Source organism: Pituophis catenifer, unplaced genomic scaffold, assembly GCF_029215685.1.
Source record: "Pituophis catenifer annectens isolate HBS135680 unplaced genomic scaffold, rPitCat1.0.hap2 SCAF_8, whole genome shotgun sequence".
NCBI lineage: Eukaryota > Metazoa > Chordata > Lepidosauria > Squamata > Colubridae > Pituophis > Pituophis catenifer.
This window is the reverse complement of record NW_027256888.1, coordinates 64,366,803-64,378,581: the sequence shown is the minus strand read 5'-3', so window position 1 is coordinate 64,378,581 and position 11,779 is coordinate 64,366,803. Positions and strand designations below refer to the sequence as shown.

General features: G+C 38.3%; 1 protein-coding gene across 1 annotated transcript in view; it reads right to left on the bottom strand.

Annotated features, from left to right (window-relative positions):
- Positions 1-3,067: 3,067 nt before the first annotated feature.
- The window catches only part of STPG2 (sperm tail PG-rich repeat containing 2), a 196,667-nt gene continuing 187,955 nt past the window's right edge, over positions 3,068-11,779 (bottom strand). The window contains exons 13-14 of the mRNA XM_070949093.1: positions 4,882-5,033; positions 3,068-3,101 (exon numbers count right to left, since the gene is read on the bottom strand). Of these exons, the coding sequence (XP_070805194.1) occupies positions 3,068-3,101; positions 4,882-5,033 (186 nt within the window). The remainder of the gene's footprint in view (positions 3,102-4,881; positions 5,034-11,779) is intronic.

The following is an 11,779-nucleotide window of genomic DNA, read 5'->3' as shown; positions in this document are numbered from 1 at the left end:
TCAGTATTACCCATTTTATAAAGTTCTCTCAAAGTTCATATCTTCCAAAACTTTGAACAAGAAAGACCAGTTAAAATGATCAAAGATCTTCTCTGCATCTAAAAAAATTGATGCAGATTATTTTTCATTATGTTACTTCAAATATTCCAAAATATCCAACACATTTCTAATATTGCCTTTTACTTATCCTTTAGATGGATAACCCATATTTATCCTTATGAATAAGTTCTTGCAAAATTATTTTCAGTATCAGTAAGAATAGTTGTAAACAACTTGTATTTATTATTTAATAATGAAATTGACCTATAGTTTCTTGTCAAAGTCAAATCTTGTCCATCTTTGGTTATTAGCGCTCTATCTATCGGCCTCTTTCAATTCTCAGGCATCTTTCCTTTCTGTAGATAGAGTTCATCATATTTTGTAAAGGTTGCAAAAGTTCGTCCTCAAAGCATATATAATAAATACCTGATAATCCATCTGGTTCAGGCACCTTTCATGCTTCAATCTTGTCCCAGCTTCTGCCAACCTAGCAGTTCAAAAGCACATAAAAAATGTTAAGTAGAAAAACAGGGACCACCTTTGGTAGGAAGGTAACAGCGTTCCCTGCGCCTTTGGCATTTAGTCATGCTGGCCACATGACCACGGAGACGTCTTTGGACAGTGCTGGCTCTTTGGCTGTAAACAGAGATGAGCACCGGGAACAATTAGCACATATGTACAAGGGGAATCTTTACCTTTACCTTTATTAACCTCTAAGCCACAGGCTCTCCTGGCTATACCAGGGGCGAGATTAAGTAAAAGCAGTATGCTCCGTCCCATATTTAGATAGACCAGGTTGCCCTGATAAAAAACACTTAATATCACTTACTTTTTACACACTGGAATAATATTGATGAAATGTTTTTTTTTGCATGGACATGTTATCTGTTAATATAATACTTCCTCTTGTAATTTCAGTATCTGTTTTTCTTTGTTGTAATTTATATGTTAACCATTTTCTTCTTAACATCCTGACGTATCTTTCTAAACTTCATTCTGTCTTAACATAGTTACTTTGAAACAAGATAGCATTTCATACTTGTCAGTGTAATTTGCCAGTTGCACATTTTAATTAATTAAAATGGAATTTGCATGTGAATGTATAGATGCAGTCACATTTTGCCTGCAACGTACATATATTATGACTCGTAATTGATTGTGATATAGTAGCTCTTTATTAGTATGTGATAAAAAAAGTTACCAGTAGGATTACAGTGAGTTTAAGGCACTTGATTGCTGACTATAGTAATGATAGATTCAGTATGCTTTTTAATTGGTAGTTAGCTTTTGTGCTTTGTTAAGACTAGCACTTACATCTGTATATTGTCTACATAAAATTCATTTTGAGTCTCCTTTCAAGAATACAAATTATGCAGATTTCACAGTTTCAAGTCTTTTTTTAATGGTTTTCATTTCTGTATCAGTTGACAGCCTATTTAAATGTTAAGTTTCATTCATCATTAAACTAGGAAAGAGAAAGGCCCAACAGTAACAGATTGCAGAGTCGATCCCTTATGAATCCTGCATTGCTACGAACACCTTGTTAAGTGCTAGAAACTGTTTTCTTCAAAACAGTGTCATGGTAATTAGTTCTACTATTATAGATAATGGAAGAACCTGAACACATTATTGTATATGCAGGCTAGTGGTAATTTGCATTCAAAATTAAATGTCTTCATTTATATTCTAAATGTAGCATCTGGTGACTCCAATGTTGTGTCTGATTTCAAGAAGGCTATATCCTATTTCTCATATTGAGCAATCATTTTCACAGGAATATTGGATCTTTTAGGCATTCTTAAAATGGTACGCATTTGCATGGGATAAATCTAGACTGGCTATTCACTAACCTAGAGATATGAGCCAATTTGTACTTTCAAGATTGAATTGAATTTGATATATGAATATATGAACATACCTAAAGCTATGAAACTACTTTTGTCAATCTACCCAATAGGGGAAAATCCAAGTCCAATAAAGTCTTCCCCAGATATTTTTCCTGTTTTGAAAACCTCTAATGCCTGCTCTGTGAAACAACATTTCCCCAGAAACATTTGTTCAGCTCCTCACCCTAACTTTGTTCAAGGGCCCTTAAAATCTGCTGTTCCCCAAGACTTTGGCCTTGAGTAGATGTGGCATCTTATGTGTTATATTGTTCTTTTTGAATTTGTGGGGATATTTTTCCTGGATGCCTGCTTTTCTTTTGAACTTGTTTGGAGATTCTAGAAGAAAACCACAGCTATTGTATACCCTTGACCAGAGACTGGTACACTTATTCTATCTGGCATGGTTGTCCTCTTCCATCAAACATGCCACTTGAGGAAGGATGCACATAGAACCATGAGGGAGGAAGGGGATTCCCACCTAGCCAACCAGATCAGCTGAATCAATTCTGGCACTCAATGGGAAGACAGTTGTTGTAGATAGATTGCCCTGATGTCAGAGGTAGTATTCAGCTGGTTCGGACCAGTTCACTGAAACCGGTAGCGGAAATTGTGGGTGGGCCCGTCCTCCTGCCCTCCCTCACCCCGGCTCTATGGCATCCTATTTAGGCACGTTTTTGAGGCCGAGCGCGCGCACCAGCAAAGCGCATGCACGGAAGGCCGGGTGCACGCGTGGACGTGTGTGCGCTCACATTTGTGAACCGGTAGGGAAAGTAAGTCAATACCACCCCTGCCTGACATCCTTCTTTGTTTTAATATGATTTAATGTGGTATTCTACCCAGTCTAAATAGAGTTAAGTGGCCTTATAAATTTAATAAATTTTAAAAATTATCTATTCGAAACTACAATATGTGTACACTTGAAGAATAAACTTAAAAGGGAATACTGCCATTAGGTTTCTTTATTAATTCTTGAAGATACACAAGCATACATATCAGGAATGTAGAAAAAATTAATGTGGTAGCATTTGTTATCAAGAAAACTTTGGAAACAAAAAAAAAGTATCTTCTCAGAATGCAAGTCAGTGTTTTGTTCTTGAGCAGTTGATGCAAGATATTGAATCACAACAGAAGTTTCAATGGTATCACTTATTATCAGATATGGAAGTTTCATTTTGCCTGTAAAGAGACATAATAAAAAGGATTGCACATTTAACATGGTTTTCCGCAGTGACCTTTTCTAGATGAGAATGAGCATTTTATTCCTTATTTGTTATTGTACTTACATATCTCAAATAACAGCCCAGCTCAGTTAGTTATTTAAAAAACTGTATGAAGATACTTTTTAGCACTGATCTTCAAATTTATGATATTTTCCTTTTCCATATAATAGCCTCAGAATCTTTGTCTTAAGTAATTACAAAGCAAAATTATTATGCTGCTCTCACATTAATAAATTGTATTTTCTTGCATTGTAAGCCACTGTAAAGCTATTCCTCCATTTATTTAAAGTTTTTTAAAAATGCCTTCAAGTCCATCTTGACTCCTGGTGACCACAGGACTTCATAAGCTATCCCCCCACCCACCCCTCCACACCATTACCAGGCAGAGCAGGGTGCTATCTGGAGTATCACATTTTCTGCTTCATCATTAACCAGTACCCTTCCTTATCCATATAGAACAACACAGATTGACCTCAATTTACAACCATTTCTTTCCTCTTCTTGTGCCATATCCATCATCAGACGTTGGCGATCATGTTGGCAATCCTATTTTTATCAACAACCGCGCGAAAAAGTGCTGTTGAGTTTTGTCCAAACCAATCCCTTAGATTTTGAAGCCATGATGTTCTTCTTCTGCCTGGACCTCGCTTGCCTTTAATCTTTCCTTGGAGGATTAATGTTGTATACCGTATTTTTCTGGGTTGTCACATGACATGTCCAAAATATTCTAACTTTAGCTTTTTAATGGTTTTGATGATTTCCCTTGGCTTTCCCAGGCGGCTTATCGCCTCATCATTTCTGATTTTGTTAACCCAATTTATACGTAACCACCATTTCGTTAGTGACTGTTTAAAGTTACAATGACACTGAAAACAATGACTTATGACTGGTCCTCATATTTACAGCTCATGCAACATCTCCACAATCATGTGATCAAAGTTTGGATGCTTGGCAACTGGCATGGCTTTGCAACATTGTAGCATCCCAGGGCCATGTGATCACCCTTTGTGACCTTCCCAGACAGCTTCTGACAAGCAAGGTCAATGGGAATAATGGATTACCGTAACAACTGCATGATTCACTTAACAAGTGCAGTGGCAAAAATAAATTGTAAAATTGGGCATGACTCTCTTAACAACTGGCTTGCTTAAAAACAGAAATTCTGGTCTCAATTGTGGACATACATCGAGACCCATCTGTAGTGATGACACTTGTGTGGTTGAAGAAAATGAGAGCATTGGGAAAGAAGTGAGGCAGATATATTGAAGCTCCCTCACAGAATAAAATGTCTCGAGATGGTCTTAGCTACATCAATAAACAAAGTGTCAGCATTCCGAGTAACGCACCCATTGAAAGCAGAACTCTGAGGCAGGTAGATTCCTCAAAGGTCATGTTTATTGGATATATCATATTGGCACAGCCAGTGAAACTCAACTCTAAAGGTTCCCGTGGTTTTCACCTAATTAAAAGAGTAAAACTCCCCTCACCCAGGTGTCACCAGACACATTGTCCAATGAATATACTAGCTGGCAGGCTCCACCCCTCCTTCACCAGCCACCTGTTACAATGACCTTGGTTCCCACAGGAAAACTTTTTTTTTGACTGTTAGCTGGGCTATTTACTTCCCCCTCCCTTCCCTTTTTCAGGCTTCATAGCAACTATGAGGCAGCACAAGATAGCTTCAGCCAGGTTCACCTCAGAGTTAACACAAAGAAGCAGAAGGCTGCCATACTCACTTTTTTGAGTTCTGTTGATCAGATGTACAAAAGAGGTCTTCTCTGCCTCTTGCAGATTTAAAAATGGAACTTCTCACTCGAATCATAACTGGATTATTTAATGTAACATTGTATGTTCTCTTCAAGACAGTATCTCTTAAAAGTGGACTGAGCTGTGGAAAATTAAAAAGAAACATGCACTGTGCTATAGATACATTTTGCAAATTATCAATATGGTAAAGTAGAGGAATATGAGAAAGGTTTGGGGGAAAACACTTTTGTAAAAGAAAGTTAACCTTATACATAAACGTTTTCTAAGAATCTTCTAGAATGCAGGAAAAATAGAATCATTTTTAAATTAATAACCTGTTTGACAATAAGATACAGTAACATTGGTGAATATATAAGATTATTGTGGGACTAAACCTCTTGGGAGTTAATTGGTATATACCCATAACAACAATTCAGTTATTTTATTTTTTTCTATTTTTTTGCCTCAACACACTATTATTAGAAACCTGTAGGCTAATGAAAATGACTAGCCAAAGTACCACTTCATATATATTTTTCTTGCAAGGATATAATATTTGTAAACAGAGTATATCCTCATAAGCATAAAAGGACTGATTTTATAATATGTATACATTTTTGACAAAAGAATGTTGGTTGCTCATCATCTCCTGGTTTAACAATCCAAAATACACATGAATGAAAGATACCCACAATCATATTCTCTACTACATGGTTTCTCCATTTGTTTGAATGGAGAAACATCAGAAAGCCACACTGAATCAGAGTCTTGTTAGGTCTAAGGTCAGCACAAAACTATCTTCCACATAACTCAGAAACGAAGTCTCATTCGTCATCTTCAGGCTGGTATTCTCGGCTTCGTGCTTCTAGGAGCAATGTGTGTGATCGCAGCTGTTTCTTCCTTTTAACTGCCAGTGGGGGGTGTGAACTGATTGGGTGGGAGCTTGGCTGTGTTCTGATTGGGTGGATGTGTGTTCTGATTGGTTGGGGGTTTGGCTGTGCTCTGATTGGATGTGGCCCGCGGGACCACCCTGGAAACAGTGAAGGACCAGCCTGCAGTGCCTCTGCCAGCGAAGACGGGCTCCCAATCTCTGTTTTTGCTGGCAGACGGTTGCAGGAGGCCGTCCCAGCCAAAAACAGAGATTGGGAGCCCATTTTCGCTGGCAGAGCACTCGGGCCACCACAGGCGCCTCTGACACGAGTGATGTCAAGCTGGCCATGTCCATCCCAGCCATGCCCATCCTGGTCCCTCAAGGATCAAGCATAACCCTGATGCGGCCCTCAGCGAAATTGAGTTTCACACCCCTGATATAGAGGAAAATGGCCTCAAAAATGGCATTGTCTCTTATCAGATGGTGTGGTTTTTTGAAGAGCAGGATCTGATGTGCTATGCCGACACTGGGATGGCACTCAAGCTGATTGAAGCTATATATTCTTGGTGTGGACTCCTCCTATTCTAATGTAGCTCTGAAACTACATAGTTCTCATGGGAGAGATTTTCAGATTACTGTATTGGATTAGCAGGAAAGGACACATGCTACAAGTCTTTTCTCAAAGGGAGGAGCATTCAGTTATACCTTTCCATATGTGAATTTTTCTTCCAGATTTTCCATATAAAGTTCCAGGCTACAATCCTAAAAGTGCATTTGGACCTTGAAGTTTTTTCTAAAACCCCTGCCCCATAAACAAGTGATTCAGACCTCCTCCAAAGTCTCATTTTTGACTCAAGTCCAGTAGCTTTCAAATTTATTTTGAAGGGAACCAGCCAGTGGTGGGATTCAAACAAATTTACTACTGATTCTTTGGGCATGGCTTGGGCATGGGAGGGGAAGGATACTGTAAAATCTCCATTTCCTCCCCACTCCAGGGGAAGGTTACTGCAAAATCCCCATTCCCTCCCAATCAGCTGGGACTTGGGAGGCAGAGAATAGATGGGTCAGAGGTGGTATTTACCGGTTCTCCGAACTACTCAAAATTTCCACTACTGGTTCTCCAGAACTGGTCAGAACCTGCTGAATACCACCTCTGGAACCAGCCCTTGGAACAACAAGGGTTTCACACTTGTCATAATTTATCAGAAGTAATTACTGATTAAAGCAGAAACATTTTGCATATCAGTTTATACAAAAGCATATTAAAAAGTCCAGTGAAACCTTGAATTGCCCCTCATGAGCTGAACCAGTCCACCCACCCAAATATTCAAATTGTTTGCTATATGATGCTGTATGATTTATTCATTATTTTGTGGAAGTTTGATGCTGATATGCAAAAAAAAAATATGAACATATTGGCCTTGAGCTTTAAATAGAATATATTTGAGAATCAGTATTCTCAAACTAATGAGTCCATACAAAGCATCATCTCGTGAAACAGTAGGAGTCCTGAAATTTACTTTTTCATATGCACACAAACTCTCTTTAGATAAAGGTTACAGTGCTGTGGAGTCGGAGTCGGAGTCGGAGTCGAGGAGTCGGAGTCGGAGGAAATTTTGGGTACCTGGAGTCGGAGTCGGAGTCGGCAAACAATGCACCGACTCCGACTCCGACTCCTACTAAATTTAGATTGGAATTTTAAAAAAAGCAAGTTTAAATGTCCCAATTCACAAAAAGTTATAATTAATGACTTCTCTACTGTAAGAATAAAGACCAATGCATGCAGTGCCTCACGTAACCGCAAAATGAACACGTTAAGTGACCGTGAAGAAGCATGCTTTTCATGTGCTTCACTATAAGGCACGCAACGCACAATTAGGAGTGGCAATACTTATACTTTCCATAGTGTTGTGTTCTGCTGTTACAGGGAACGCAGCGCCCATGGGTAACCTAGCCTCTCACTGATAAGGGATTAAGTAAATATGTTTTTTGCAGGACTAGAGACACTTGCATAAGTGAAGGGAATGGAGGGTCAATAGTTCAAGACTGAAGCTGTAAACCATTGGAAAAACTGCTGTCATTCAGCTAAGGCTATAAAAACTTGTAACTCTGATTGTTAGCTTAAACTTTAAACATGACTAAACACTGTTTAAATTTATGAACCGGCCAAATACTCTGTTCAAAGAAAATACATTGTATGTTTGTATGTGTGTTTCTAATTATTGTTATTTATTCATATTTGTTCTCTTTTATTCTTTAAAGTTTAACAATTCATTCTTTATCTTAATATCTTTATATTTGTTTGGGGTTGGCTTTCTTCCCTTTCATCTTTTTTATTGTACAGCAATCTTTCTCCTCAAACCTACCACCTCTCTCTTTTCTTTCCTTCTTACTTTCTCTTCCTCACCCTCTTCTTCTCCTCCCTACTTCCTCTTCCTTTCTCCTTCTCCTCCTCTCTTCCTCCCTCTCTTACCCTCACTCCTACTCTAATTTCCCTTCCCTTCCTTCATCCCTCTCTATTGCTGTATCCTTTTATGTATATGGACTACTCAGAGGGCTGAAAAAGTTATTTCTGACTGGTCCTCTCCCTTTTGACCAGTCCTCAAACTTACGACTGTCCTCACATTTTACGTTTTTGCCCTATCTTGTCACCATGGTGAAGAGAAGCAGTTGTGAAATGAGTGACATGGTTGTTAAAAATGCTGCACGGGCATAAATGTGAGGATGGTCATAAGTGTGAGGACCAGTCAAAAGTGCGAGGACCTGTCAGAAATGACTTTTTTCAGCCCTCTATACACATAGCCATGGCCACCCGGTCACATGACCAGCTAGCCACACCCACCCAGTCACATAACCTCCAAGCCATGCCCACAAAATAAACCACGCCCACAGAACCGGTAGTAAAAAAATTTAGAACCCACCCCTGGTTGGGGGTCACCACAACATGAGGAACTGTATTAAAGGGTCGCGGCATTAGGAAGGTTGAGAACCACTGGCTTAGAAGAACTTGGTGGAACAGCTTCTTGGATTCAACTGTAAGTGTTTATATTGTATAGGACAAATCATGTCTAGGTTTAGTGCTGGGATATATAGCTTATTTGTTTGTATAAAGCCATGTACGTACAACTTACAAGACTGTGTATGTTGATATTAAAAATCTAATTATATGCCAGTTAGTATAACATATTTTATATTTTAGGGAAAGAGGCATCCTAAACAATGGCAAAAAGACTGCTAACAACAAACACAACAAAGTCTACTGTTTATGAGCACTTTGCATTATCAAGTGATGGAAAACATTACGTGTGCCAATGTATTAGAAAAGATGATGATGGTGAAAAACAATGTGATGCAAAAATTAGCAGTTTCAGTGGGCCTGATAAAAATGCACCTACAAGAGCATCAAATTTGAAAAGACACTTACAGCGTTTTCATCCCAAAGTGTTAGAAGCCGTGAATGAGAAAGATAGCAATGAAAACATTGCATCTACTTCTGTGACAAAAAATGTTCAGAAATCTACTGGAGAACAATCACAAATAAGAAAATTCTTTATATCTGACAAAGTTACCATAAGGATGACACCAGAAAAATTCAAACACCACATTATTGAAATGGTAGTAAAGAATAGTGTACCACTATCCTTCTTTTCACAGACAGCCTTTTTAGGCCTAAATGGAGAAATGGCAAAAAAACTTGGTGTTTCTCTGGAAAGAGAAAGTATAAGGAAACTTATAATTGAGGAGGCCAAATGTAAAAAGGAAGAACTACAGAAAGTTATGAAAGGACGTTTTGTCTTCCTTAAAATGGATGCATGCACACGTCACAGAGTCAATTATTTCGCTATTAATGTTAGATTTGTGGATGAAAATAACAAAACAATAACACGGACCCTCGGAGTAAAGGACACTCAGGCACATCACACCAGTGATTACCTTCAGAAGTTAGTGGAGGGTGTTCTAGAAGATTTTGAAATTAAAAAGGAACAGATTTTATGTGTTGTGACAGATAACGCTTCTAACATGTTGAGCACAATTGAGAAGATGAAGGCAGATGAAGAAGGTATCAAACAGATATTAGACTTAGAGGAAGACAGCTCTGCAAGTATTAGAGAAAGTTTAGAAACTGAAGAGAATGCTGACATTTTTTTAGACAACTTTGTTGAAGAAGCATTGAAGCTTGCTACTATTCATCATATGCGATGTGCTGTTCATACACTGCAACTTGCCATAAGAGATGGATTAAAAGATCGCCATGCAGCTACATTAATTGGCAAATTACGGCAAGTAACTGTTGCAGCCAGGGCCCCAAAAACAGATGCAATTTTGAAAAGACGTGCAGGAAAAGGAGCCATTTTGGATCAAACAACTCGCTGGGGAAGCACTTATTTAATGGTGAAGCGTTTGCTTGAACTTAAAGACTTCATAGAAGAAATGGACAATGAAAATCTTGCATTAACTGCAAGCCAGTGGACACAAACAAAAGAGCTGGAGAACCTTCTTTCTCACCCCTTCACTGTCACCAAGAGGTTGCAATGTGATGATCTAACCCCGGGTAAATTCCTCTTGGAATGGAAGAGCCTGTTATATCGCCTGAACAAAAATGGAGGGTTAATAGCTGAGGGCATTGCATCTTCAATGATGAAAAGAGAGAGTCTTTTGCTGGAAAATGAAATCTTGTTAGCGGCTATTTATGTCGACCCAATGAGCCGACTTTTATTGAACAGTAAACAGATTGCTACTGGGAAAAAGGCCCTCTATGATGTAGCAGTTCGCATGAAGGGATTACGACCTGAAATACCTCCACAGGAGGATGGAGTTCTTTTAAGCAATAGTGGTAACTCAGAATCATCTTCTTCAAACGAAGAATTAGACTTTGATTCCTTCTTAGACAAAATGGAAGTTGCTAAAGGAAAGCGACGTCGCATAAGCGTTACAGAACCAGTAAATGTCCAAATAAAAAAATTCCAACAGGAGTTTTATAAAGCACTAAAAGAAGTTGAAAAGTATGATCGCTCATCAAAACTTACTGTTGAAGAAGCCATCCTTGTTTATCCAGAGATCGTTAGTGATGTGGCCAGAATAGTTACTGCAATGCCACCCACCCAAGTCAGTGTCGAAAGATTATTTTCAGCCCTAAAAATAATAAAGTCTGACTTAAGAGCCTCTATGAAAGAGGATCTGGCAGAGGCAATTCTCTTCCTTAGAACTCTACATTGAATTGATTTGCATTTGCTAAGCCTATAACTACATTTCAAGATTAATATAAACCATTTCTAGGTTTTACAGATTTTGTTTTTGGTTCATATAGATAAGCTTTGTTTTTGTTCTAAAACAACCAAATAATGTGGTTTGTATTTTTGAACTGGTAAAGTTCCTGTTCCTGATGTTTATGCCTGCTGCTACTATCCAGCAACTTGATTAATTAAATTAATAAAAAAAAATTAATAAAACTTTGTTGTTTTCATTGTGTTTGTCTTTTGCTTAAACTGTTCAATACAGTAGACTGTTGGCTTCCCAGCCAGTAGTCCTGTGGTAATGACATGTATGTTGCCTTTCTTTCCTTCAAGGAATGTATAAAATACATTCGCATATTAATACAGAGGAGTCGGAGTCGGGGAGTCGGAGTCGGAGTCGGAGTCGGAAGTACAAAAAACTGAGGAGTCGGAGTCGGAGTCGGAACATTTATCTCCCGACTCCACAGCTCTGAAAGGTTATTAGTTAATTATAAGCTTACTACGGCATAATGGTAACACATACAATGGATTCTGCAGCGACACCAAGATCCTTTTGTCAGTACAATATTCTACATTCCTATTAAATTGCAGCCAATCAAAAAGCAGTTCATAAAAACTCAAAAGGATGCAAGATGTAGCCTTTCTGAGAGTATAGCCTTCGGCTATGCAATTCTGCTAGCTGCAAAAAGATAACATGGTTTGGCATTTAAATTTAAAATTGTTTAATTTTTTTTTCCCCATTGAGTATTATTTAAAATAGAAGGCAAAAAAAGGTCATACATA